The following is a 26,004-nucleotide window of genomic DNA, read 5'->3' on the forward strand; positions in this document are numbered from 1 at the left end:
CCCACCCATCAACATCATATCTGTTCACTTGTCTTAACAAGTTCAAGGAATTGTGATTGTTGTGTCTTCTAAAAAATTATATTAAGTGAGATAAGTCAGGCACAGAAAGAGAAATACTACGTTCTCACTTATTTGTGAGAACTAGAAATAAATTAATAAATACACAAATGAATGGGGGGCGGGGAAGAAGACACAAGAAGATACATTTTATGAATAGTTGCAAAATCAAAACTATTTTTTAAAATTAAGACATATTTATTTATTTATTTATATTGGTTATGAATATTCAAGGGGTACAAAGCAAATTGTCACCACTTGTGCCTAAGATGTGATGGCCAGATCCATACTGGCAGCATATTCACATGAATAAGTTAATATGCTCATTGTTAATTGTGTATGTACTTTCATGCTATTTAGAAAATTCAATTACATGGATGGTGATTTAAATATTCAATAGACAAAGCTCCTAGGTATAAAACTGACTATCGACTCTATGTCTTTATGAAACTAGATAAAGGAAAAATAATCTATCAATTACTCAGGTGAGTTTATTTCAGTAACCTACTGTAAGTTGAGGCCTCTGAGTTAGATTGAAAGGAATAAAATAAAAAGTTAATCAGAACTTATTCTAATTTATTTTAGACATAACTGACTTAAAAGAGCTTGAAGTAAAATCTTAAACATATTTCTGAAATGTTAAAAGATAATTTCACAATTCAAACCTTTATAAGAACATAGTTGACCAATCTGAATATGTTTTACATTCACTATTGAATGCTCACATGAATGACAAGCAAGAAACTACCAGGGACTCAGAAGCTTTGAACCAAATGAACTTGTACAAAATAAACATTAGCTGTTTTCAGTGTATAGAGTTTGTCGACAACGAGAATAGGTTCTTACCAATTATTATGCAACTAGAGTATCCACAGTTTCACTTTGTTTGTTTTGCTTTTACCAAACCTTACTGAGGAATGAAAGAGCCCTAACAAGATGACTCACAGACCCTGATGTTCCTCCTTTCTCCCCTTGCTTGCTTGGAGGGTCAGTGCCCCTCCAAAAGAACAAACATGCTTCACCCCACCTTTTCCATCCACTGACTGAGCTACCAGGCTTTTCAATCTTTTTTCCATGATGTAAAAAAGAGATCTATATTATTGTGAATTGCACTAAAATAGAAATACATCGATTCTCTTTGCTATATTCTTAGATTTATACTTGATTTACAAAGGACCAAGCTTAACCCCAAGCCATATATAAAAATATGCTTATTGAATTACCTAATGATAACTAAAATTATAACAGAATTTTATTTGGTCCAGAAAAAAGTTCAAATTTTCCTGAATGTCAGGTATATAAATAAGATGTTAGAAAAAAAGTTAATAATATGATGTATGTGCTTGCTTAATGACTATGGTAGACATTAACATTTCTTCAGTTCTCATTATCTAAATACAGTGTAACTTTTAAAATGTCTATTATGACATTAATTTGCTGGAAATTTATTATGTAAGTTACATTGCATAAAAAATACCTTTTCTGGATGTTCTTTTCTCTCTCATTTTTGAACTTTTATTAATGAATTTGAAATAGATTTGATCACTTTTTTGAGAAATAGTGAAATTCCTTATTTGTTTATGTTATTTAATTGATTCTTAATTATTTTAAATAAATAAATCATGTGATTCTACAGGGAGAACTTTTTGAGAAATTTGACCAAAAAAAAAAAAAGTGTAAATCCACTCTATTCTGTGCTCATAAAAAAATATATGAAAAGACAAAATAATTATAGGCCCTAAAGAAAGATAATTAAGAAAAGCAAAGCTGTAGAACAGCATAGCTTTTGACTGGTAGTAGCTGAACTTATCAAACTATCCAGGCACTCAACATTATATGAAAGAAAACTAAGATCTAAGAATGTTTCAGTTATCTATTGCTAACTGGAGTAACAAACCACCTCAAAATTAGCAGTGTAAAACAACTATTTTAGTAAGCTTGCAAATTTTGCAGGTAAGGAATTTGGACAGGGCATTGCAAGATGGCTTGTCTTTGCTCCAAGATATCTTTGGTCTCAGCCAGGAAGACTTGAATGGTTTTAGGTGAATTGAATGGCTGGAGCCTTCTTCACTTATATATCTCATATCAAGACTACAATAACTCAAAGGCTGAGCTCAGCTGGGGCAGACAACCAAACATCACACACATGACCTATGTATATGTAGCTTGGGCTTTCTCAAAGCATGGTGGCCTTGGATAGCTGGACTTCCTTCATGGCATCTCAGAGCTCCAAAAGAACATGTGCTCAGAAAACAAGGCAAAAGCTCAATGATCTTTTGGAACCTTACCTTAGAAGTTGCAGAGCATCACTTCCACAATATTCCATTAGTCAAAGCAGTCACAAGCTGATCCAAATAAAAGAAAGGGGACAGAGACCCCAACGACATTCACTGGAATGAGTATGAAAGGATTTGTGACCATATTTCTAAATCATTGTAACAGAATTAATTAGAACAGTAAACATGATGTTCCAAACAAATGTGTCTGTGAACACATGTAGAGACATAGCACTGAAATTCAAGATCCATATTCTCTGCCATTATTTTCAGTTTGACACTGGGCAGATAATATATCTTCCCTCGGGCCATATTTTCTTAATGATAAAATAAGTGGTGTGAGGTTAAAAAATATTTTTGACATATCAGCTTTGATAGCTGAGAAAATAAATGTGATCAATAAATTTTCAGTCAACTTCTTGATATGTGATTGCTATATGTGATTGCTACAAATAAAGCTATAGATTACAAAGTGATGAAAGGTTGTTCATACTATCAAACTACTGCTTATTTATTATTGAATAAATAATGTCCAAATATCAGATGGTGGTACCTACAGGTTTTCTTTATTATTCACTTTTAGTGAATTTCTAAGAAAATCCTGATATTTTAAAATTAAAACTATCACTTCCAAGGATTACATGAGTGGTCTAAATTGGTTGATTTAGGAGAGATATAGAGGTAAATATTTTTATGTCTCAGTAGTTAGAGCACAGATTTACTCAAAGAGATGATTTCTTTCTTCTTTCTCAGTGGGAGAAGTTGCTGTTAAATGGACCAAAAGGCATATGGGGCTTTGAATTAGAAAAATCTTTGCTGTTGCCATTTCTAAACAAATATATTAGGTACTGTGTATTTAATTGAAAATGTTTTACATTAGTCATTAGTAGCCTGAGATAGCCTTCTGTTTTAACTAACACAAGTTCCATGCATTTCCACGTACCAAGATCTAAGTGGTAGTGAAAAAAATTGATGAGGAGCCTGAAAACTAATGAGACATAAAAGCTTTTGACTATGACCTTGAGTTGTGATTTGGTATTTATGATGTTAAATTACTTGCCTTTTTTAAAACAGAGAAACAGCTGGTCTGTGTGGGAGGGATGTTTGGTTATGACTGAGAAGAAACATCAGACATTTTTAAAACTTCAGAAATAGTATGTAAAATAAAGTATATACTACAAAATCCAATGCATTAAGTTAAAGTTCACAGAACACATAATGGTTGCCCCCTGAAAGCAGAATACAATTGCTGTGCTGATGTGAAAGTACATGAAGAAAATGTGTCCAAAGCTGCATAAATATGTGCACCCCTGTGAGAGTGTGAGAAAGTGTGTGTTTCATGTTGTGATTGATAGGACAGCTTTCATGGAGCACTTTGAACTCTTGGCAGGAAATTTGGAGTGTCCTGAGGGTCTGTCTGCCTTTGTATGGCAGAAACTCTGTTTTCTTAGAAAATAGTAAGGAACACTGTTTGTACTCCCTTTGTTCTCAAAGGGTGCCTATAGTTTATGGGAATTGGGGAACTTAGTAGAAAAATCAAAAACTTTCTTATGTATCTTATAATAAATCCTCAGCTTTATTTTGAAATTTTGGCCATTGTTTTCCTTTACTTCTTGTTCATTGCCTCCTCCTCTTCCTCCTCCTCCTCCTTGAGCTAGAAAATCCTACTTATATGTGTAATGAAAGGAGCAGATACTGGTGAGGCTATTTTATTATAAGGATTTTTCTACTGAAAATTAAAAGGAATAAAGTGAAGGCAAGTCTGAAATACTGGGTAATGTATTTACTTGAAAGCAGTAAGTTCTGCATGTGATAGAATTTTCCTATTAAACAAGAGGTATTGAACCACTTCACTGAAGTTGTGTGATATGATAGGTATCAGATTTATATTGTCATTTAAGTTAGCGAATTTTAGAACTAAAGGTGTCAAATAATAAAAGTGTACATTTGTGTTGTCTCCAAAATGTGTTAAACAGTACTTCATCCAAACTTCAAAATACACAGCAAAATAAACAGGAAAACTGGTGAAATTCGCACAGTAGAAATGATGATTTTAAAGCTCACCAACATAAATTATTTGTTCAAAGTCATATTTTTGTGAAATACTCACACTGAGACATCATGTCAGCTCCTTTTATTTCTATATTCTATATTTTGGTTTGGGTTTTGTTCTTAAGAAACAGATATTTTTTAAATGAAACATTAGGTTTGAGCAGTTAGGATTCCCTTTTAGTAGTTTTCCTGTGTCACCTTTCCATAAATGTCTGAATGTCTGAACATATTTTTAAAACCCTCTTTACAAAACACATTTTCTGATTGGATACCAGTGATATTTTGAAATCACAGATATTTCACTTCACTCAGATATTCCAGGTAGCAATGCCAATTTTTTTTTATTAGAGTCATTTTGTCTGAAAAAATCAATTTAGGAATAAAACATATTGAAGTGGTAACTAACTACCATGTATTTTTGAGTTAACTCTTTTACTATTTTTTAACTTCTATGTTTTAATAGATAATATATACTTATATGTATGCATACACACACATACTCTCATATTTATATACATACATATAGGCATATATATAATTCATTTTCCTTATTTACACAAATGGTGGCATGCCCTACTCATTGTAAAATAACATTATAGTTTGTTTTTATTTGTTATAATTTGAAGCTAATTCCACTTTAATGGATAAAGAGTTTCTTCATATATGTATTTAGTTGAAAATATTCCATTAAATAGATGTACACAGATTTACTCAGAAATCAGCAAAGAGGTTAAACATTGACTCTACTGCTAGACTATGAGGGCTCAAATCCTGGTTTCATCACCTGCTATCTTTGTAACCTTGAACAAGTTATGTAATCCTCACCTTTATTATGCATGTAACAATAATAATAACATGCCTACCTCATAAGATTGTGTGTATTGTTTTGATAATTAAATGAATTAATATATGCAAAGACACATTGCAGAATATTTGGGATTCAGTAAACATGGTATGTGTTAACTATCATCTCCATCATTATCATTATTAATATGTCTATTAGCAGTCATTTTTGATGTACATAAGGTATTTTCAATATGTTTTACTGCAAACATTGTTGCAATGAATAACCAAGTGCCCAGATATAACTCATATGTGCCAGTGTAACTGTTGGATAAACTTCTAGATGTGGCCTTGCTATGTCAAAGTGTACATACATTTGCAATTTTAACACATATTGTCAAATTGACCCCATACATTTTATACATGCTTCCACCAATGCATATGTCGGGTCTGCCACCGGCCGACCCGAACAGCCCTAGCCTCGTTCCTTTCGGTCGGTGAGCGAATGGCCCGGATTCCTCTTTCCCTCCTGTCCCCTTCGGAAGGAGACGGGGGGAAGAGAGCCGTGAAGAGAGGTGAGCACACCACCTGCCCCAAGCAGCCCGGTTTAAAGGACACTCAGACGTGGCAGGGGTTCTGTCAAGAAGTTCCATTTATTATCACACAAGCACTTGCTTTTAAAGGCAAATGGGGAAGGGAAGTTTTTTACATAATCCTATCAGCTTAAAGGTCAAGAGCATGCATCCTGTCTCAATGCCTAGCTATTGCAACCACGCAGTGTTCACGAGTGCAGAAGCATGTATTTGGCCAATAAGGGCTAAGGCAAGGTTCCCGCAGACACTCCCAACCTACTTCCTTCCTGCGCCGGCACCGTTTTAGGCTGCCACGTTAATAAGCCCTTGTGGGCCCATAATGGTGCCACTTGTAATGTCACTTAAGGTGGCGTTAGTTTTTAAGGCCTGACATGCATAAAAATACTTGTTTCTGTAAACCCCTCGTTAATAGAGTATGTTATCAAACTTTTGGGTCTTTGCCAATCTAGTGGGTGAAAAACGTTATTTTAGCAACATTTTACTTTGCTTTTTCTATTATTATAATAATGATACGTTTTCATGCTTAAGGAACAATTGTATTTTCTTTTCTTCTCAAGCACTTAACATCAAATTCACAAAACCTATTTTGAACTTACTGAATCTCCAGAATAATTAGGAGAGGAAAAGAAATAATGTTTAAATAAATTTTGTCTGCCTGGTATAGAACACGAATAGGTTTTATGTTTCTCTCATAAATTCTTTATAAAAATCCTTCAAGGTAGGCATTTTCATTCTCTTTTAGACATAAAATAACTTAGACTTTAGAGTTATATTAATTTTTCCACAGTCACACAGTAAATATATGGAACAACATTAGAGAGTGGGTAAGTCTCATTGTTAAGCACCTATCTTTGAATTATAGTCATGTTGTACACACTGACAGTGTGTGTGTGTGTGTGTGTGTGTGTGTCTGTGTGTCTGTGTGTGTAAGAGAGAGAGAGAGAGACTTGAGGGGCAGTGTTTAAAAAGACAAACATAGATCAAGGATGCATCTGAATATCACTATAGTAGTCATGTGACTGTGAACAATTTAAGCTCTTAGAGCTGCAATTTCTCCCTCTATACAATAGAATAATAGTGATAAACCTATACTATAAGAATTTGGAGATTGAATAAAATGATGGTGAAAACTGCTTTTAAAATTCAGAAGTTCCGTGCAAATGTTAGTTTTGATTATATATGGCTCAGTAATTGGGTCCCCTTATTTTTTGAGACGCATCATATTTTTTATGTTATTTATTATCTTCCTAAAATAAAATGATAGATGCTTTTGTTTTTAAATTTTAAATAATCCAGATCATACCTATTCATTGCAATGATATGGTAATCAAAGAATCTTATGCTGGACAGTTAAAATTTTGGAGATTGTTTTACACAATGGCAACAATAACAAGAACAATGGTAACAGCTGACTTTTATTAAATAGTTACAAAATGTCAAACACTGTACTAGATTATTCAATTGAATTCTTGCAACAACCCTATAAGGTAGTTATTGTTGTATCATCTCCATTTTCCAGATGAAGACTTGAGACAGAGATTAAGTTATTTGCTGTGGTCACACATGGCTAATAAGTGGCAGAGGTGAATGTTATACCCCAGGCATTCTAGCTCTAGAACTGCACTCTTTTCCACTATGCTAAATCATCTCTCTGTGATTATCCTATGATGATCTCCATATCATCATACGGCCGGTACAAATAGTTTTCTCTTAATGAAATGTGTTGCTATGTCCTGTGTATGCTTTAGCTCTAAAATCACAGAGCAGGGAGCAAGTGGATATTAAGCTAATTATTATTCTGCTGCTCCACAATAGAAATTGCAAAAAATTTACTCTAATATTTAAGTAACGCACTGTTAATGAACTAACATGGTGGAATTGCAAGCTGCCCAGTGAAATAAGATCTAGTTCTCTCAGCAGATGTAGGAATTCTATCATCTCAGACAGATGGAGCTCCATTCATACATCTTCAGAAATATGGATACCCTACGAGTTTGCTCATTCCATTTTTGACAGTTCTACATATGACTAGTTAAGCCTTACACAGTATTAAAAACCATATCCTCTCCCCAACACTTTCTTATGTAGGTTCTATTTCTGTACTATAAACAGCAATTATACTTGATAAACTCTATCTACTTATATACTTCCTATTATACTTGATAAACTCAAACATTCCAAGGAAACAATTATGTTTTCCCTAAGTCTTTTCTTTTTAATGTTAAGTACTTCCATTACCTTTTCAAACCTCTTGTTCAGCTGTTGGAGCCATCAATACCCTGGTCACACTTCTTTGGATGAAGTCTAATGTGTCAACTACTCTCTTAAATGGTTGTTTCAAGAATTGATCACAGTACTCTGGATGTGATCTGACTAGCTATGGTTGCAGTTGGATCACTGCTTCCTCTAATCTGTACTCTAGGTGTCTTCCTGATATAGAGAGTACATTGTTTGCCCATATATCACAACATATTGAAAAGGTATTTATGGCTTATAAAATATGTATTACCGGTTACTGGAATTTACATGATTATCCTAGCATATAGAGCTGGCAATAGGTAATGCCATATAGTTGATTTATGTGTGTAAATGTCTAAATGACTTAAATATTGATTTTTCTCCTTCAACTGCAGATCAAACTTCCCAAATGCTAAAAGTTCTTTATATTAAAACAGGTGCATTTGTGGTTTGCCAGTCAGCAGTACAGTAAGCTCCTATAAGTAAGTTCAAATCACCTAAAAGCTCGTATAGATACACCTCCTTTGGTTTGTTTTTAGGACTGATAAAGATAAGAATAGGGAAACCAATAAAAACATTTTAATAACTGCAAGGTATATCATAGGAGTAGTACAAATTTATCCCCATTTTTATGCCTTTTCCATCTGTAATACATTGAGGTGTTGAATACATATGGCATTGAATTTGATAAAAATTCACCAGATATTTATGTAGGATCTACTATCGGTAAGATGGCTATGCAAAGTATCGTAGGGAAACATTAAGACATGAGTAAGATTTGAATCCTGCTATCACTATGATCTCTCCCAGAAATCATAAGATTTTAAAGTGCACTTAGAATCATAAAATAAATATCATTGCCATTAGGTTTTTAGTGCAAAGCGTTTATGGTATTTTAATTTTGAAAACTATACTTATTAAAATAGTATGACTGACAACATTTATTGAATACATGTTATGTGCTAGGTGCCAGGTGAGGAGTTTTATGTGTTTTTTCTCATTTTATCCTCAGAACAAACTTCTGAGGTAGGTGTTATCCAGCTCATTTTAGTGAAAATTTACTGAGACTCTAACAGCATAAATAACTTTTCCAAGGGCCATAAAGTACTTAAAAGCAAAATCAGAATCCAAAACCAAATCTGAAAAATCTAAAGGAATGAAATTAATCTTTTGTGTGATTTATATATGACTCCTACAGTAGTAGACATGTCAGATAACTAACGCAACTCTTTACCTGTTTATTCTGAAAAAAAGACACTTGAATGTATTTTATTAGCCTGTTGATTCTCCTCTGGAGTGTGACTTAGTATCCATTACACCTTTGGGATTCTTATCTTCTAAAGTTCACAACCAGTTTCTACTGTTGTAATAAAGAATTATCTGCAGAGTTCACGAATGAAGGGAGAGAGAAAAGGGAATAGTGGTAGATCAATAACATTTAGCATCAAATCAAAACAGTATTCCAAGACTGGTGTTCTGGCTTTTGCTTATGTGGGGAATAAGCTGACTGCTATTCCAAAATACCCTCCATCTAAATAACGTAACCTGAAATTAATTGAACTCATTTAAATAAACATACAGTACTTCAAGCTGTATTCAAGGTTGCTGAAGGTAGAAATATCAAAGATTACCTACAGGCGAGATGAGAACTCTATTTTCTACACTTCTGGTTCTCCCTTTGCAATAAAGGGGAAAGGGGCTGTACAATAGTCATATACTATCCAAGGTAATAAATATACTTAAAAGACAAAATCCTTAAGCACTGAAAGAAAGTTTAACTAAAATTCCCATTCAAAGAGAAAATAGCAATGCTGGTATCTTTTTAAAATTTTTTTTATTTTTTAATTTTTTTTAACTGTGTTCCCATGAATTTTCCACAGAAATTATACATTTTGCTTTTATCCATTTGTCATTTATGTGGCAATAGTAAATCTGTTTCTCTTTAACTTAATGGAAGTTGGATTAAAATGTGTTCTGTTATTTTAATCAGCATCAATGTTTTATATCATGAACATGCAGTTTTCTGCTTTCTTGGCAGAGACCTTGAAAAAAATTTAAGTCCTAGTCAATAAGAAACCTATGTATATATAAAACCATAATTTATGGTTTATTGGATTAGATCAATGTTTAATTATGTATTACATGTGGGTTTTTTTTTTTTTTACTGAATATTTACATATAAATTAATCTAGCCCATAACAAGAATTCTAATGGAATGCTTCATCCAAACACAAGGGAATAAATGGAAAACAAACAGCTGTTGCAAAGACCCTGTTTTTGAGTCTGGGCCTGATAACTCAAAGCAGTGCAGAGAATTTGGCTGCTACGATTGACTCACATCTGTTGAGATTGTACTATTTCAACTCAAGAGTTGACCAGTGCATGCCACAAAGTAGCAAGTAGTTCTCTAAGTGAAAAAACTTAAAAGGAAACATTAAATACGAATTTACTGTATTAAATGTCTTTCTAAGCACCTCATCCTCATGTATATAATGTTTAGCAAATGTATTCACAGGGTGTTTATATTTTTAAGTGCCCCCCAATGGATCTAAGTGTTTGCAAAAGATAAGTAAAATAGGGGAAAAAACAAACAGAAAAGAAACTAAACCACTCGTTGTATTTTAAAATTTGGTATGCCTACCAAATTTTTTAGACTTATTATATGAAAACTACTAATTGTCTGATTTTTCAGTTGCTACCAAAAGCATTCTTACCTTATCAAACCTTTAAAACCCTGTTTGCATTGAATCATATTTGAATATATGGAAAGTATAATTGGGCCTTACTTTGTTACACAGGAGACAGAAAGCTTATGCTGAAGATAGGCTGGTAGTACTCAAGTGAATAAACAGAATAACAAACATTTAAATGGGAAACTCTTGTTGGTCTATCAATTGCCCTGTCTGTGTCTCTCACAATTCCTATCTTTTCCCCTCTGCCAATCAGAACACTATAATTAATATCTCTTGGCATTATCAAAAAGAAACATTGTATATAAAGATTGACTAGGAAGTAGTTTGGAGGAATTTGGAGAGTTATGGTGAAATGTGGGAAGAATGAATATGATCCAGTAGTTCTATGGGCAGTCCAGGGACTGAGCAGCAAGAACACTGACTAGTCACCAGTGTTAGCACCTGTGTTCGTTATACTGGGGAGTATTTCTGGTGGTGTGTCCCAGAACTCTGTCTTGGCCTTGTCTCATTCACAATTTTCATCACTACTTTGTTTGTTTATAAAATTTAAATGACACCAAATACAGAGGAATGCAAAATTATCAAGTTGGACTAATTATACTGGTCAAGCCCAAGAAAGAAATCCTCAATTCAGGATTTTCCCCAACCCGTTCTAATGACTACACATGTGAAAATGACATAGTTATTTAAACAAACAACCCCCCCCCAAAAAAAACCACTATCAAAACTGTATAAGGGCTACCAAAAAAAAAAAAAGAAGAAGAAGAAGAAGAAGAAGAAAGAAAAGAAGATGAAAAAAAGAAAGGAAGGAAGAAAAGGAGGAAGGGAGAAATGAATGCAGGCAGGCATGTTATTTCTTCAAGTTTTTCTTCTTTGTGTCCTCTGGACTACATCACCCAGTCTCTTGCCTTCTAGACTAACATTTGTAGAACGCATTGTCTCCGACACCCACAACTCCTCGTTCATTTTCTATGCATAAAAGGTGATGTAACTTTAAGATCTCCTGTATAAATTCTGCCTGTTTTCTAAATCTACATCTTCTTGTTTCTGATCTATTCTAATAATTATCAAGCTTTAAAGAAGAGAAACACACTCTTATCTTAATGTTTTAAATGTGCAGAAGAACATGACAAAACCTTGAAGTGGAATGCTGTTTCCACGTTAAAAGAGAGCTGCATGAATAGACACATTAATAAACACTTTTTTGGGAGGGCTACCTTTTCAGAGTTTAAGGCTCTGGGGTTTCTTGGATCTAGAAAGATGAATTGCTTGTCCTGTTTGTGATGCTAAATGGAAATTGACAGATGTGTTTAATTTATCCTGCTCAGTATTACAAAGCCTTTTCCTCATTCGATTTTAGTATATCTGTCCTGAAATATTTGCTCTTGTAAGCAAAAGCAAATATTAGGTTTTACACCCCATTTACTGGAATAACAGTGGTGATAATCTGACATCAGAGAACTAAATATTTCAAGCTTATTGTATAAAAAAGAATTTCCTCTTCAGATACACTGCCCTCAATAGGTTATCCTATTCTTCACCCTTCAATTCATATTCCTTGAAATTGGAAGAAAAAAAAAGAGGCTACAACACAACGCACATAAGCCTAATATGAAGTATTTTTTAAAGCTTAGTTTTGTGAATTACCTTTAGCTTTTCCCACTCATGAGGGAAACCTTTCCTGCCTCATTAAATCTTTAATGCAATGTGTACCATGCACGCTATATTATTATGTGTGGCATTAGGTTATCTATTGCATAGTAAGTATAACGTTCCTTGCAAACAAGCTGTTTCTTTTCCCTGAAGGTGGATTTAAAATAGGTCCTCATGAGAAACAGCTACTTGTGTTGTTCTTTTCTTAATGGGGTGAAGCTGAAGATCAGGAGAGTGAACGGCCTAGCCCTGAACCCTCTCCAGGAATGGATGGGTGCTTTTTTCTTTGCAGTGGCATCGCAATTTGATATCTGAATCCCCCTGAAGGAATTTTCCCTTAATAGACATAAAGAAAGAGGTAAAAGGCCAGGTCTTTGGGGATCCTGATGGAATGGAATGAACTACTCTCACTAAATTCACTTTCTCTTTGTATTGAGAAAAGATATAACTTTCATCTCTGGTAAATATAGTCTAATTCATCCAGCAAATATAAGAACTTCCTTAAAATGAACTGAAATTGCACTTACTTCTACCTGTGGGAAACCATATTTTTTTCAAGCCAGTAGAAAGATGACAGCGTAGTTCCTAAATAGCAGGAGAAAATGAAAGGTTCTCCTGCTTGAACATACAATACTCCATAAAATTACAAAAATCAAAATTTTCCCCCAAATTAACTTATTTGAAAGTCTCAAAGATAAAATTAATAAATTGAGTCTACGAAGACCAAAATTGTGGAAAATTAAAGTCATATATAGTCCACCTAACTTATTAATATCGCGTTTTGTTAAAATTCTTCAATCAATATTAATGGATGGAGTTGTTTATCCATGTGTTCTGGAATCCTTTTGCTCTCTTATTTGTTGTGATTACCAGACTTCTCATCAGACTTTGGAGATGTCACTGAAAAACCTTTTTTCCCTCAGTCTTCTGACTAGTGAGAGACATCAGCCAGGCAAACAAAGAAAGTAGTATTTGAATGGTCAGTGTGAAGGTTAATTCTAGGTGTCAACTTGGTTAAAGGAAGGAGTGCTGAGAAAACTGGTAAAGCTATCTTTTTAGGTGTGTCCATGAGGGTGTTTCCAGCAGAGATTAGTATGAGAGCCTGAGTGGCCTGGGTGGGACAGACCCTCCCTCAATGTGGGTGGGAACCATCCAATCCACTAGAGCTTCGGAGAGAACAAAAGAGGAGGAAAGAGGTGAAGCTCTCTTTCTGCGGGAGCTGGGATACACTCTTCTCTCCTGTCCGTGGATATCAGAGCTTGAGACTCTTCAGCTTTTGGGTTCCAGAACTTACCACCAAGGACCCCATCAGCCTCCCTGGTTTTGAGGCCTTTGGACTAGGACTGAGCCACGCTACCAGCATCCGGTTTATAGACGGCCTATCGTGGGACTTTTCTTCATAGCCATGTGAGATAATTCCCCTAATAAATCCCTCTCATATAATTATAACATATCCTATTGATTTTGGTTTCTCTGGAGAACCCTGACTAATACAGTAAGAGAGCTGTAGGGATGGGAAAATTTGTTTAAAAAAAGAAAACAACTAAGTAGCACAATGGATAGATATAGAAAGAGGCTAGATCAGAAGTTCCCATACATGCTCAAGTTGTAGTACTTTTCGTGTCTCCATAATTTTTTCATAGTGCCTCCTTGACCAAGAGAAATATGCCACAGTTCTGTTTAAGTATTCATGGCCAAACAACTTAATATATATTTATGTTTTAACAACTTAGCAATCATCTAAAAAGATAATGCACATCAATTCGAAGATAATATTATAATTTATTTCTTTTGTAAATAACCACAGTTACTAATGGGATCTGGTGCCTGTTAGGCAGTATACAATGTCTCAAATCTGGTTATCAGATAGGACAATGCTACCCCTTATTTACTGTTTCACATTGATTTTTGTGCATATTTTCTTTTTAATTGCAGGATCCAATGAAAATCTTGCTTAAGAAAGATATGACGTAGCCAAAAGATCAAGTAAACAAAACATCGCTCAAAATTTTGAAAAAATCCTTAAAAGGAATGTTGCATTATCTTACCTAATGTTAAAATTGTGAACTACCTCAAACCAGTTGTTTGTGCACTATCCAACAGATATTTGGTATCATGTGTTTCCTTCAAACATTTTCAATATTCCTCAGTGCCTTTGTGAGTTCACTGCAGCCCCCTGTGTCACCTCTGAACCATTTGTGAACAGGGGCTGTATAGATCCTAGAGGGTATAGAAACTACACAGAAACATGAATGATATTACAGATCCCAGAGCTGCTGGAGAGTCTTCATTAAGAAAGTGCAACTACAGAAGTAACAGTTGATGAAACTTTCCCCAACAAGAAGACTGAAGTCAGAGAGATGAATTCAGATGCTTGACGAGGACCTAAGTACGATATGGCAATGGGAGTGGAAAGTTAGACAAGAAGCCTATCAAGTGTATAGGTCGAGGAGCTAATCTGATATACTAATAAAGTGAAAACAATTTTACATTGCACATCAGGTTTCTAATTTAAAATAAAGGAATAAAGCATTTGCCTTGACCCAATCATGAAAGTTGAGAAAATGATCAAGTTTGGTTTTTGGAAAGATCTGGATAATGAGATCAACTTTGAGTATGTTGAGTGTCTGAGACATTATTGGACAGTCCTTCAGTATGCGCTGTTATGGGCTCAATCGTGTCCTCCCAAAATTTATATGTCGAAGTCCTAATCTCGGGACCCCAGAATATGACTGTATTTGGAGATAAAAGCTTTAAAGAGATAATTAAATAAAAACGAGGTCATTAGGGTGGGCTCTAATTCAATATGACTGGTGTCCTTATAAGAAGAGGAAATGAGGACACGCACACACAGTGGGAAGACCATCTGAAGGCACAGAGAGCAGACAGACATCCACAAGCCAAAGAGAGAGCTCCTCAGGAGAAACCAGCTCTGCAACACCTTGGTTTCTGCCTTCAAGCCTCCAGCACTGTGAGGAAATACATTTCTGTTGTTTAAGCCACTCAGTCTCTGGTACTTTGCTATGATGGCCTGAGCAAATTAATACAGGGATACAGCACAGACTGGAAGAGGTAGACTGAGGAGGTAGGCTTAAATGTAGTTCAGTTCATGAGAGGGGAATCCATATGAAGTAAAAACCAAAAGAGAGTGAGAAAGAGTCTTAGAGACATCCACTCACTGAGTACAGAATAATTTTTTTAAAGAAAGTATCCATAAATGAGACAGAAGTATGACCAGGGAAAAGGAAGGAGTATCAGGAAAGTTCAGAGTAATAGAAGACAAGGGAGTCAAGAATCTTAAGAACTATTATATGTCACATATAGATTAAGAATAAAACTGAACAAAAGAGCTGTCAGTGGCTGCTATATAGAGTTTATAAATGACCTTTCAAGAAACTCTTTTAATGGAATACCAAGGGTAGACAATGGATGCAGGGGATAAAATGAGAAAGGACGGTTGAATAGAAATAAAGAAAATGAATGTAATACCCCATATCACAAAGATTGACAGTGAAACTAATAACCACAGATGATAACTAAAGGAGACAACAAAGTCAATTGATGATTGGCAGCCCTGTGCACACTTGATTTGATGGAGAGAGTGAAGATTTGGATACTGAAAGTGTTATAGGTGAGTACAGAGAAAGGGCAAGGAGGAGCCAAGCAAGGGTGACATCTGGAATATGGAAGAGTAGATAGATGGAGAAGAGGCAGAGAATTCTTCATCCAAAGCTATAGGAAAGGAATGTATTGAAACAATAAACTGTGCCCCATAAACACGTACAATGAAAAAAATTTAAGAAAAAAAGCTATAGGAGAGGAAAATTTATTTTTTGAATATTCTCAAAGCTCTTTCCCCTAAAAACAATATCCCTCAGAAAAGAAGTTATTGTCTTATAATTGGCTTATTACAAATTCTCTTATACAGTGGTATGTACTCTTTGGGCAAGACACATTAGCTGGAAACAACACCAGAAAATGCATGTCTGTATGGCTTATGAAGAGATTAGTTCACAGAGCTGAAGGAAAAATAGAAGCAAAGGAATTTAACATAGAATAAGTTACTCCTAGAAGTACAACCTCTAAATTACAGGATAATATCTTAAGCTATCTTTTAAAGAATTACTTAAGTACTTGTTGATATATAAATATGCACCTTTAAGGGTGAACGAAAAAGACACCGATTCAAATACTATACTATGCAAATGAATACTTGTGGCTTGGGAAAAAACATCTGGTAATAGTATCGTGCACATTTTTAAAATAGTCTGTTTTTCACACAGCTTAGGTGGAATGAAAATTTTAGGTGATTCAAATAGTGTTCTAATAATACCAAAGCTTGGGTATCAAAGATTCATGGAAGAGTTTGGGAAAAATCATTTCATGAAATGTAAGTGAAAACACAATTTTACTTACTATTATCACTGTTATTATTAGCCCTCAGCAAAATCGGTTGAATTAATTCTACTCCTTAGTTCATGTTTTATATTATCACTGACCTGCATAAGGCCCCTCTCTCTTTCTACATACGTATGTTCCTTCTTTCCCCATTTCCACCTCTCATTCCTTTCTTGTATTATATTATTTTATAGATGAGGGTACTTCAAAAGTTCATGGGAAGATTTGTGTTATCTTTTAATTCTATTTTTCGTGAAGTTTTGAAGTACCCTTTTATTATGTGAGTTTATAAATATTACAAATAGGTATAGAAACTACGTTAACTAATCAAATAAATAAGTGAACATTTTTCTACCTCTGTAGTCTTAAAACTTTGGTTGTTCAAATTACACACCCTTTGGCTCTTTACTGGCAAAATGGGAAATGACCTTTAGTTTGAAACTCTTTCTAGTTGGGTATAAATGGTAATATCTTAATTTAAGTTGATAATTTTCTTTCTTTTTCTTTCTTTTTTTTTTTTAGAGAAACATGTTTGAGAAAAATAATAGCATGTAATCCAAATTTTAAATAGTTGAAACATATTTGTAAGCTTAAAATTTTGGGACTTTACAAACCTATGTCCCAACGTTCTTCCCAAACTTAATCTCTACCTTCTACTAAATATTTTTAATAATTTAGAAAATTTGGAATAGTTCATTCCTCTTTGAAATATATAAAACATTTGTTTCACTGCCTTTCTAGACTGTCCTTATTGAGAAAACGTCCAGCTGATTTGAACAAGCATGCGAAGTGAAATTTTGGATGCTTAAATTATTAGAACCCCAAACCTTTTACATAGATTCACCCGTCATTACTCACAATAATTCCAAGTGCTATAGTTCAGGCAGATATTTATTATTTTATATATAAGAAGACATTAGAGTAGGGCCATTTCTCAGTGGAGCAGGGGAATAAAAGTTTTCTGAATTTTGGTTCCTTATAGAGCACCATGTAACGAGCTCTTAGAAGACATCACAGAGCTGCAATTTAAAATCCTGTTTAATCGGCCATAGCAAGCTATGTGGCATTCCCTAGGGAGCAACCTTGAGAGGAATCCTGTGCATTGTCAGGAATTGCTTTCTGGTCAGGGTCTGCCGTGAACAGCCACAGAGAGCCAACGGCTGCGAAGCTGGGTCTATGCATGTCGGAGCAAACAGCAGAATATAAATCATCAGCTTTGCTTTATGAATTGTCTTTATTTACAATGCTAGAGTGGAATTTTAAAACAGGGACTGCGGTATTTACATTAAATCTGTCACTCACAGCTCCGATTTTGATTCCTGTCCTATAAATGACCTTGCTTTCCCATTTAAAAGAGAAAAATTCTACAAGGTTACTGTCAATGTCAGAAAATCTAAGCCTCAAGTATACATTGTATGGAGCTTGGTATGTGTGTTAAAAGGAAACTTTTCTTAATGAAAAGGGGTAATAACATTCGTTCAAACTCAGTCTATTTGATTGCAAATTGCAAAGGAAAGTATACCTTCCTTGTCAATTTTAATTAAATGTTAATACAAAATTTGCTACCGTTTTTTTTTTCCTTGAATAACAAAATTTCTCAGTTTAGTTTATGATCTTGTAAAGTGCCTGTCAAATGGAGGGAGGTCTTTGTTGAAAGCATTCAGACCCACAGAAGGTGAGTGAAACCTCTGTGGGATGGGTAGAAATCTCCCAGTTTTGAAAAATATAATTCTCTGCTTGGGAATTTTAAAGCTCAAACTTAGACCAAGAAGATGACAGGAGGAGCTGTGTTTAGTTTTATGGAACTTAACCAATTTCAGCAAGCCTGCAATACTGGGGAAAATAATACATGAATTTATATTTATGTCAGGCTCACAGTTGATGGGTAAGGTTCGTATAAAGGTTACTCCTAAAGAAATGTCTTTCATTCCCACTCTGCACTCCAGTGATTTCTGCTTCTTCTAAATGCTGCCCTCTAGAACAATAAAATGATTTAAAAATAATAAGGAAAATCTGATTTAATAGCTATCTCCTTCCCTGTAATGATTATGCATCTCCTCTTTTGTAGCTCTCAGCAGTAGGAGGACAATTGACATTTACCATATCATATGACCTCGAAGAAGAGGAAGAAGATACAGAACGTGTTCTCCAGCTTATGATTATCTTAGAGGTAGCGTACTGAGAGCATCATTTATGTTCAACCATGTCAAACCTTTGTGTTATTTGAGATTACCTGTGCTATTTTCTACCTGGTTGGCTTGACAATTTACATACTACTAAAAAAATTATACCTTAGAAACTTTTTGTACCACTCCCTGTGTTTCACTTTGAAACATACCCAACAGAGTAAATATATTCACTGGGTTTAAATGATAAAGAAGATCTTCAGATCAGACTTGAAATTTAAATGTAGAAATAATGACCATGTTTGCAGGTATACAAGTATGAGGAAAATGTTTAGGTGAATGCTGATTTACATAGCTATATTTTGTCCATCTCCCCTCACTTCCAAGTAGGTTTTATTGTCTACTTCCTTAGGTATATTAGGCAGAAGTAAATAAAAAAGGAAATTTGCTTATTCAGCCACAGTTAAATCTTGACTTCAAAATACTAATTTAGGTAAGAAAGATACAGGAGAAACTGCTTTCAGAATTTGGAGGGTCATAGTCAATTCCAAAATCCTGGAAACCTAAAGTTATCCTAGAGGCCCTCTCCCACCGTTTCTCATGTCCTTTCTTTTTAATAATGTATACTCTCCCCCCAACACTCACACATACTTGAAGGCATATACACGCATGCACTGCACATTCATAATTCAAAATAGACAGATGTTGATTTAGCATCAGGCTCTGTTGTTCTTTGTCTTGAACTTTTCGTGCATGTGAATCAATGACAAAATGACAAAATTCTTTCCTCAAAATCAGTGTTTCCAGAATGGGATGAATTGGTCTAGATTATGTGTGCACATAGATTATGTGTGTGTATGCATGTATATATATATAACTATATGTATAACTATGTGTATACATATATATATATATATATATATATAAAACCACATGTATATCTTGAAATTCATTTGAGATAAAAGGGGTTCTCTAAATGTAAAATGATGCAAAGTTATATACATATAATTAATATGAATGAAGTAAGATAAGAAGGATGACCTAAATGTCGTAGGTAAGTCGGTATCTCTTTATTGTGATGTCATTATCCTATTGTAAATATTAGAGTACAGGCTTTTTTCATGTTTGTTTTTTGTTCGTTCCCATATATAAAAGTCCTTTAAAATAATAACTAATACACTGCTTTAAGTTCCCTTCCCTGTTGTCCTATACAACACACATCCAGCATAATATATACATTTAGCACTTGAAATATATATATTTGGCACTTGTGTAAAATCAAAGTGTTTGTAATGAAATATATATCTATGAGTTGCCAGGTATCTGTTCTTTAGTTAATGAGGGAAGGAAGGTCATGCGAAATCAAGAAACTTACACTCCGTAATTCATCTGGCTAAGGTTAACATTTAAGTTGTGTTGCCTTCCCTTCATATGTAGCAGAAATGTGCTAAATGACAGAGAAAGCCAACCTGAAATTAAAAACCTGAGGATAATGCACATGGCAGAGAATACAAATGCAGATACATGTTACCCTTTTGTACCCTCTTTTCAGTTTTACCCTTTATATTTTTTTCCTCCATTAGGGAAATGACTTGAGAATCAGCACAGCCCAAGATGAGGTCTATCTGCAACCATCTGAAGAACATATTAATGTATTGTCACTTAAAGAAGAATCCTTTACCATTCATGGCACAAATTTTCCAGTCAGTAGAAAAGAATTTATGACAGTGCTTGTGAATTTAAAGAGAATCCTCATACAAATTACATACAGCTTTGGGATGGATGCCATCTTCAGGTAAAATTAAGAACTGCGTCTCCCAGTGTTCACATGTGAACAAAGAGGTGTGTGTGGGAAAGAGTGAATTTTTAGATCTCTATCATTTGTTGTCTTCAAATAGCAGATAAAAATGGAGCACTGCTTTTCTGAAAGGTATTCCTATTAAATCTTTAAAATTCTAAATACTCACAATAAATTTGTCTGGGATGATTGTTATTGTTGATTCCATGACAGTTCTGCCAGAACAGGTGATAAATAATGATTCCTATATTAAAGAATGCTATCCTAGAAAATACAGTCTCCTTTATGATTGCTCAAATAGTGGGAAACTAAAGAGACATAATTCTAGAGTATCCATAATCTGAAGGTCGTTTGCAAAATATTTTCTTTCATTAATTAATGGACACGTTTCTGACTTTATAGTGTACAGTTTGTAATAACACATGTAAGCCTCTTCATTTAAATAACCACACATATCTTTATAAAACACTGTAGTACTCTAATGACCACATAGTATAAAGAAAAGAGTACGAGCTTTAGAGTCAAACTGAGTCAGAATTCAGTAAGCTCTATTGCTTATCATATGTGTGACCTTTGGCAAGTGATTGGTCTTTGTGGAACCTTGATTTCAAATATAAAGTGGAGATTACAATGCCTACCTTTCAGGGTTGTTGTGAAAATGATATGTGATAATTAAGCAAAGTGCTCATTAACTAGAACATTTCAAAGTTTAGTTCCTTCATGTTTGTTTTGTTTTGTTTTGTTTTTTGTTTTTAAAAAGGAACTCCCTGTCTTAAACCAAATAAGCCCATATCTGACTGACTGTAGGTTTCTATATTTTTCACTGTTGAAACAGTGACACTTTTGCAACAATAAATAACACAAGATATCATAGAAACTTCCTTCTAAATCAGATTAAGTTAGATGATCAAACGTAACCCCAAACTGACAACTTGGCATCCCTTAATCAAAGCAATCTCTCCACTATTGGATTTTTTATTGCTGATATCACCCCCTCATTTGCTTGTCCTGCCTAGTTTGTGTTCCACTTGTAATATTTCAGCTAAGTATAATCATCATTACCATTTCCCAAAGGAGGGACTGCAGATTCGTAAACAGAACCCTTGCCAAACAATGTACCTCTTTTGCATATGCAATTCTGCTAGAAGCTGGGTTAAAATGCCATGAAGATAAGAAGCTGCTCTTAGGAATTAATTATGTTTTTTCCCATTTAGTAAATAGAGATTGTCATGATGTTTAAACAGTACAAAGAGATGAATCCCCTAGCTTTCAAAATGAACGACAAGCAAATTGACAAAAAGTGGCTAGGGGGCTTATTTATTTTTGTCAACACTGCTTCCCAGGCTAGCTAATCCAAAGACATTTCCCCTTCATTTATGTCAGACAATTTCTGTGTCTACCCATCATAAAATCATTGGTTTCATTTGAAACCTTTTGAGGTTTCCCCCCTACGAGAGCAATGTTCACAGAGTGTGACTATGTGAATCCAAGTGGGTGGTTGCTTTCTGACACCTGCATTACCTAAAGCACTGTGGTTCAAGAAGTAAAAGCCAATGTCAGAACTGAAACTCCTACCCACTTCAGGTGAGCTGAAAGTCAGCGTGAATCCTGAGTCAGTTAGCTTGTTATATTTTATTTATCTCTGATCTACTAGTAGATTGAGTCATATTTGTAAAACATCACTTGAATTGATTTCAAATTGTCTTGCACAGTAGGCTTCTGACTCGGTATACTGTTTGTGTGCAAGCAGAAAATTGAAGCTATCTCAACAAAAATTCATGTTTAGATTTATTTAAGTAGGTTGTACTTCCGTGGTAGTTCTCTTAGCAAATGGGCTTAGGTTCCTCCAGTTACATGGTTAGATGAAATTGTATAGTGGAAGGAGAACTGGGCTGCAGGTCAAGGATTTTGTCTTTTGTTTTCAACTCAGCTATTTAATAGTTGTAAACATAAGTATGGCTTTGACCTCTTTGGACTTCAATCACTTCATCTATAAAATAAGGAGGAGGACAGTTGCCCTGCCAACTTCAGAAGGTCACTACGAGAATGGAATTAGAGGGCTGCAAAAGCACTTTGCTAATGTCAAATCAGCACACGAATATGAATTATTTCTATCCGACTGACCTCATCCCAAGGGATAACATTTTCTCCAAGTACGTTAAGACTTGGAGACATCTAGAATAAGGCACATACTTATATTTCCACAGTTGAGACCATTCAGTAAAATTAATTCATTTACTTCTCATGGTCCTCATTAGTAAAATGAAGACAGAAATAGAAAACTTTCATTCTCCTTTTAAGACTGTGAGACAAATTAACCTAATCTAACTGCACGTCTTTCTCCTTTAAATTCTCCAAACCTTGGATTTAGTAGCATCTTTGAGCTTTAACTCAATCAAGGATTTTCTTAAGCACCTATGAAATATAGAAGTTTGCACAAAATATATTTTCTTTTCACCCTACAGAAAACATTAACATAACTTAACAAATTTCCAGTCTTCTCCTTTGGGGATATTGCATTTCCCTAACCCTTGAGGGTAGATGTGGTCATGTGACTTGGTTTGACCAATGAATTGTGAGCAGAAGTGATGTATGTTTTTTTCCTGGGGAAAAACATTGACTTGCTGGTGTAAGACTCTCTGGAGCTTATTTGGTAACCAGAAGACCAAAACAACGTGGAATACTGACAGCACATGGAGGTCAACTGTCCTGAACCCAGGCCTACTGAGAATTTGGTGCATAACCAAGCCCATCATGAGTTTATCATGATACACCTCATGTGTCTTTATTGCTTGAAAGTAATTCACAATATTTTCAAGGCAAGGTATTTTCACATGACTTTTAGAAAAAATGTGGGTTTTTAATACCAAGAAAGATTACACAAAGTTTGCATAATAGCTAACCTAGAAAAATCCTTGTAAACAAAAGACTGATAATTATAGAAATAGTATCGATAGGTGCATAGTATGCTACTATGTTTTGAAATTAATGATCCAGGTAACCACATTTTAAAGAAATTATACGGATAAGGGCACTAGGACTTAAAAAGATTTATGCAACTTGCTTGACATCAGGCTGTTGCTAAGAGGAGCAGCCAGGATTTAAACCCACATGTGTTTCCTCTCCATTATCTTTGACTACCTCTCAATGCTGTTCTGTAAATATTGGATTCATTCAGTCTGCAAACATTTACTGAGCATCTGAGTGTCTCTCTAAATCTCAGTTCTCTTTTCTGTAAAATGGCAGAAACAATATCTAACTTTCAAGACTGAAGATTGAGAAAATAATGTTTATAAAACACCTGACCTAGTATCTAGCATATGTTGAGAGGAAATGTAGGGTAACAAAGAGATCACTGGTTTTGAAGTCATTGGGTTTAATCTGTGCTGCAGTGTTTGCTAACCGTACTATATTGAAGAAAGCACTTTACTTCTCAGAGCCTCAGGTTCGTCATTTGTAAATGTGGATAAAATGTGATTATTACACTGGGTTCATTGATGCCTAAATGAAATGTTTCTCAAGCACCCATTATAGTGCACAGAAGATAGTAGACATTCAGTAGGTAGTAATTGTAAAGATATGGTAGTTCTAAGCTAAGAAACCAGTATACAAAGATGGATAAATGATAATTGAATTCAAAGAAGATATAGTTTAGTAGGGAAGGCAGATGTATACATTTATGATAAAATAATAAATATAGTAGAGCAATAGAAGTGTGCACAGTGCACACTGGTAGGACTAAGGAGGATGAGATGAATTCTTACTTTAATATTTAATATATTTTTAATACATGGCTGCAACAGTATCAGATTCTCTCAGTTATTTCTCTTACTTGATGTGGGATTGAAAATGATGGGAGAAACTTCTTGCTTTTTCCCAGATGGCCCACTCAGACTTTGACTGGGCCACTGAATGATCCTGTTGCCTATTTAGGAATGGAGTAAAAATTATCAAGCTGCTTCTTCAAGCAGTATTTTGCAGAATTTTGACGAGACAGAGGCTACAGGAAGTTCTGAGTCATCATCTTGTCTTTTGACAAAAACAAAATAAAACAAAACACTTTGATAGCAATAAAATCTTTATCTATGGTGGTTAACCCAAAGAAACTTTCTTTTAAGTGTAATAAAATAGAGGTATTCTACAGATAGATAGATAGATAGATATAGATATATAAAACAGGTGGATAAAAAGAAATTATTTAAGAGTTTTAAAATCAAAAGTCTTTTTGTTGTTCCAGACTATAATATTCTGTGGTGGTGGTTGTTTTAGTGTAGTATAGCATATCTAACTCTGGTGACAAATGTAGGTAAAGCAAAACTATCGAGAATGTGATTCCAATATTTTGCATAGGAGCTTATATAATATGTCTTTTCTCTTCATCCATCTTATCTATATTCTCAAGTCATAATAATAAGGAGACATAGTCAGCTAAAGCATTTGACTTAGTTAACAAATCTTTGATAGTTCATGCATCTCCAAAACTTGGTACTTTATTATTGCCAGCATTATGTATTTAAATTAATGCAGCCTGGCATCAAGAAAAGAAAATGACCATATTGAAGGAAAAAAATAATAAACTGCAGCCTTCTTCATGAGTAACACTTAAAACTGTTAAATGCATTAAAATCCCATTTAACAAATAGCAGAACCTAATGAACATTGGGATTCCTCAGTGAATACTAATGTGGAATATTACTGGGAAAGATGTTTGAGTGTCGAAATTTCTCATAGCTCAAAATGGTTACACAGATTAAGGAGGGGAACATCTGTTGTTCAAAAGACAAATGAAATTTGGCAGTTCACTGAAAAATTTTTTTTATCTTTTTTAAAATTTGTTCCTTAAAGTAGTCAATTGATCATTCTTCTGTTTTAAACCTTCCAATACTCTAAATTTTGCTTATAAATTTTATATTGGAAATCCTGGAACTATATTTACATACAGTTTACCAGTCTGCTGCCTAGTAAATTGTAACAGTCTATTATGTGATAATCAACTAGTATATCAACCATGAAATCATCTAATTCTGAAATTAAAATGATCAGAATGATGGGTTTATCACGTGACAGTCCATTAATTCCATGCAGTTAGATGTCACAATCCATTCAGGTGAGTTCTGACCTCTGGCCTTGAGTCCTAACTCTAACATTTTTACATTTATTTTCTGTGTCAAATCAAACAAGTAATTTGTCTTTTACCTATCTGATTTTATTCATCTGAAATGTGGATGGCAGGCCCTTATTGTATCATTTATCGTGGAGTGTGTTAGTCATTGTTAGTAATGTAACTACATTCCATTCATCTATTTATTCATTTATGTACATTTACGCATTTAGTTA

General features: G+C 34.4%; 1 protein-coding gene across 1 annotated transcript in view; it reads left to right on the plus strand.

The window, feature by feature from the left end:
• The window catches only part of LAMA2 (laminin subunit alpha 2), a 547,521-nt gene that overhangs the window by 278,980 nt on the left and 242,537 nt on the right, over positions 1 to 26,004 (plus strand). Inside the window, exons 13-14 of the mRNA XM_063098359.1 lie at positions 18,812 to 18,913; positions 20,453 to 20,664. Coding sequence (XP_062954429.1) covers positions 18,812 to 18,913; positions 20,453 to 20,664 — 314 coding nt within the window. The remainder of the gene's footprint in view (positions 1 to 18,811; positions 18,914 to 20,452; positions 20,665 to 26,004) is intronic.

This window comes from Cynocephalus volans, chromosome 5 (assembly GCF_027409185.1).
Source record: "Cynocephalus volans isolate mCynVol1 chromosome 5, mCynVol1.pri, whole genome shotgun sequence".
Taxonomy (NCBI): Eukaryota; Metazoa; Chordata; class Mammalia; order Dermoptera; family Cynocephalidae; genus Cynocephalus; species Cynocephalus volans.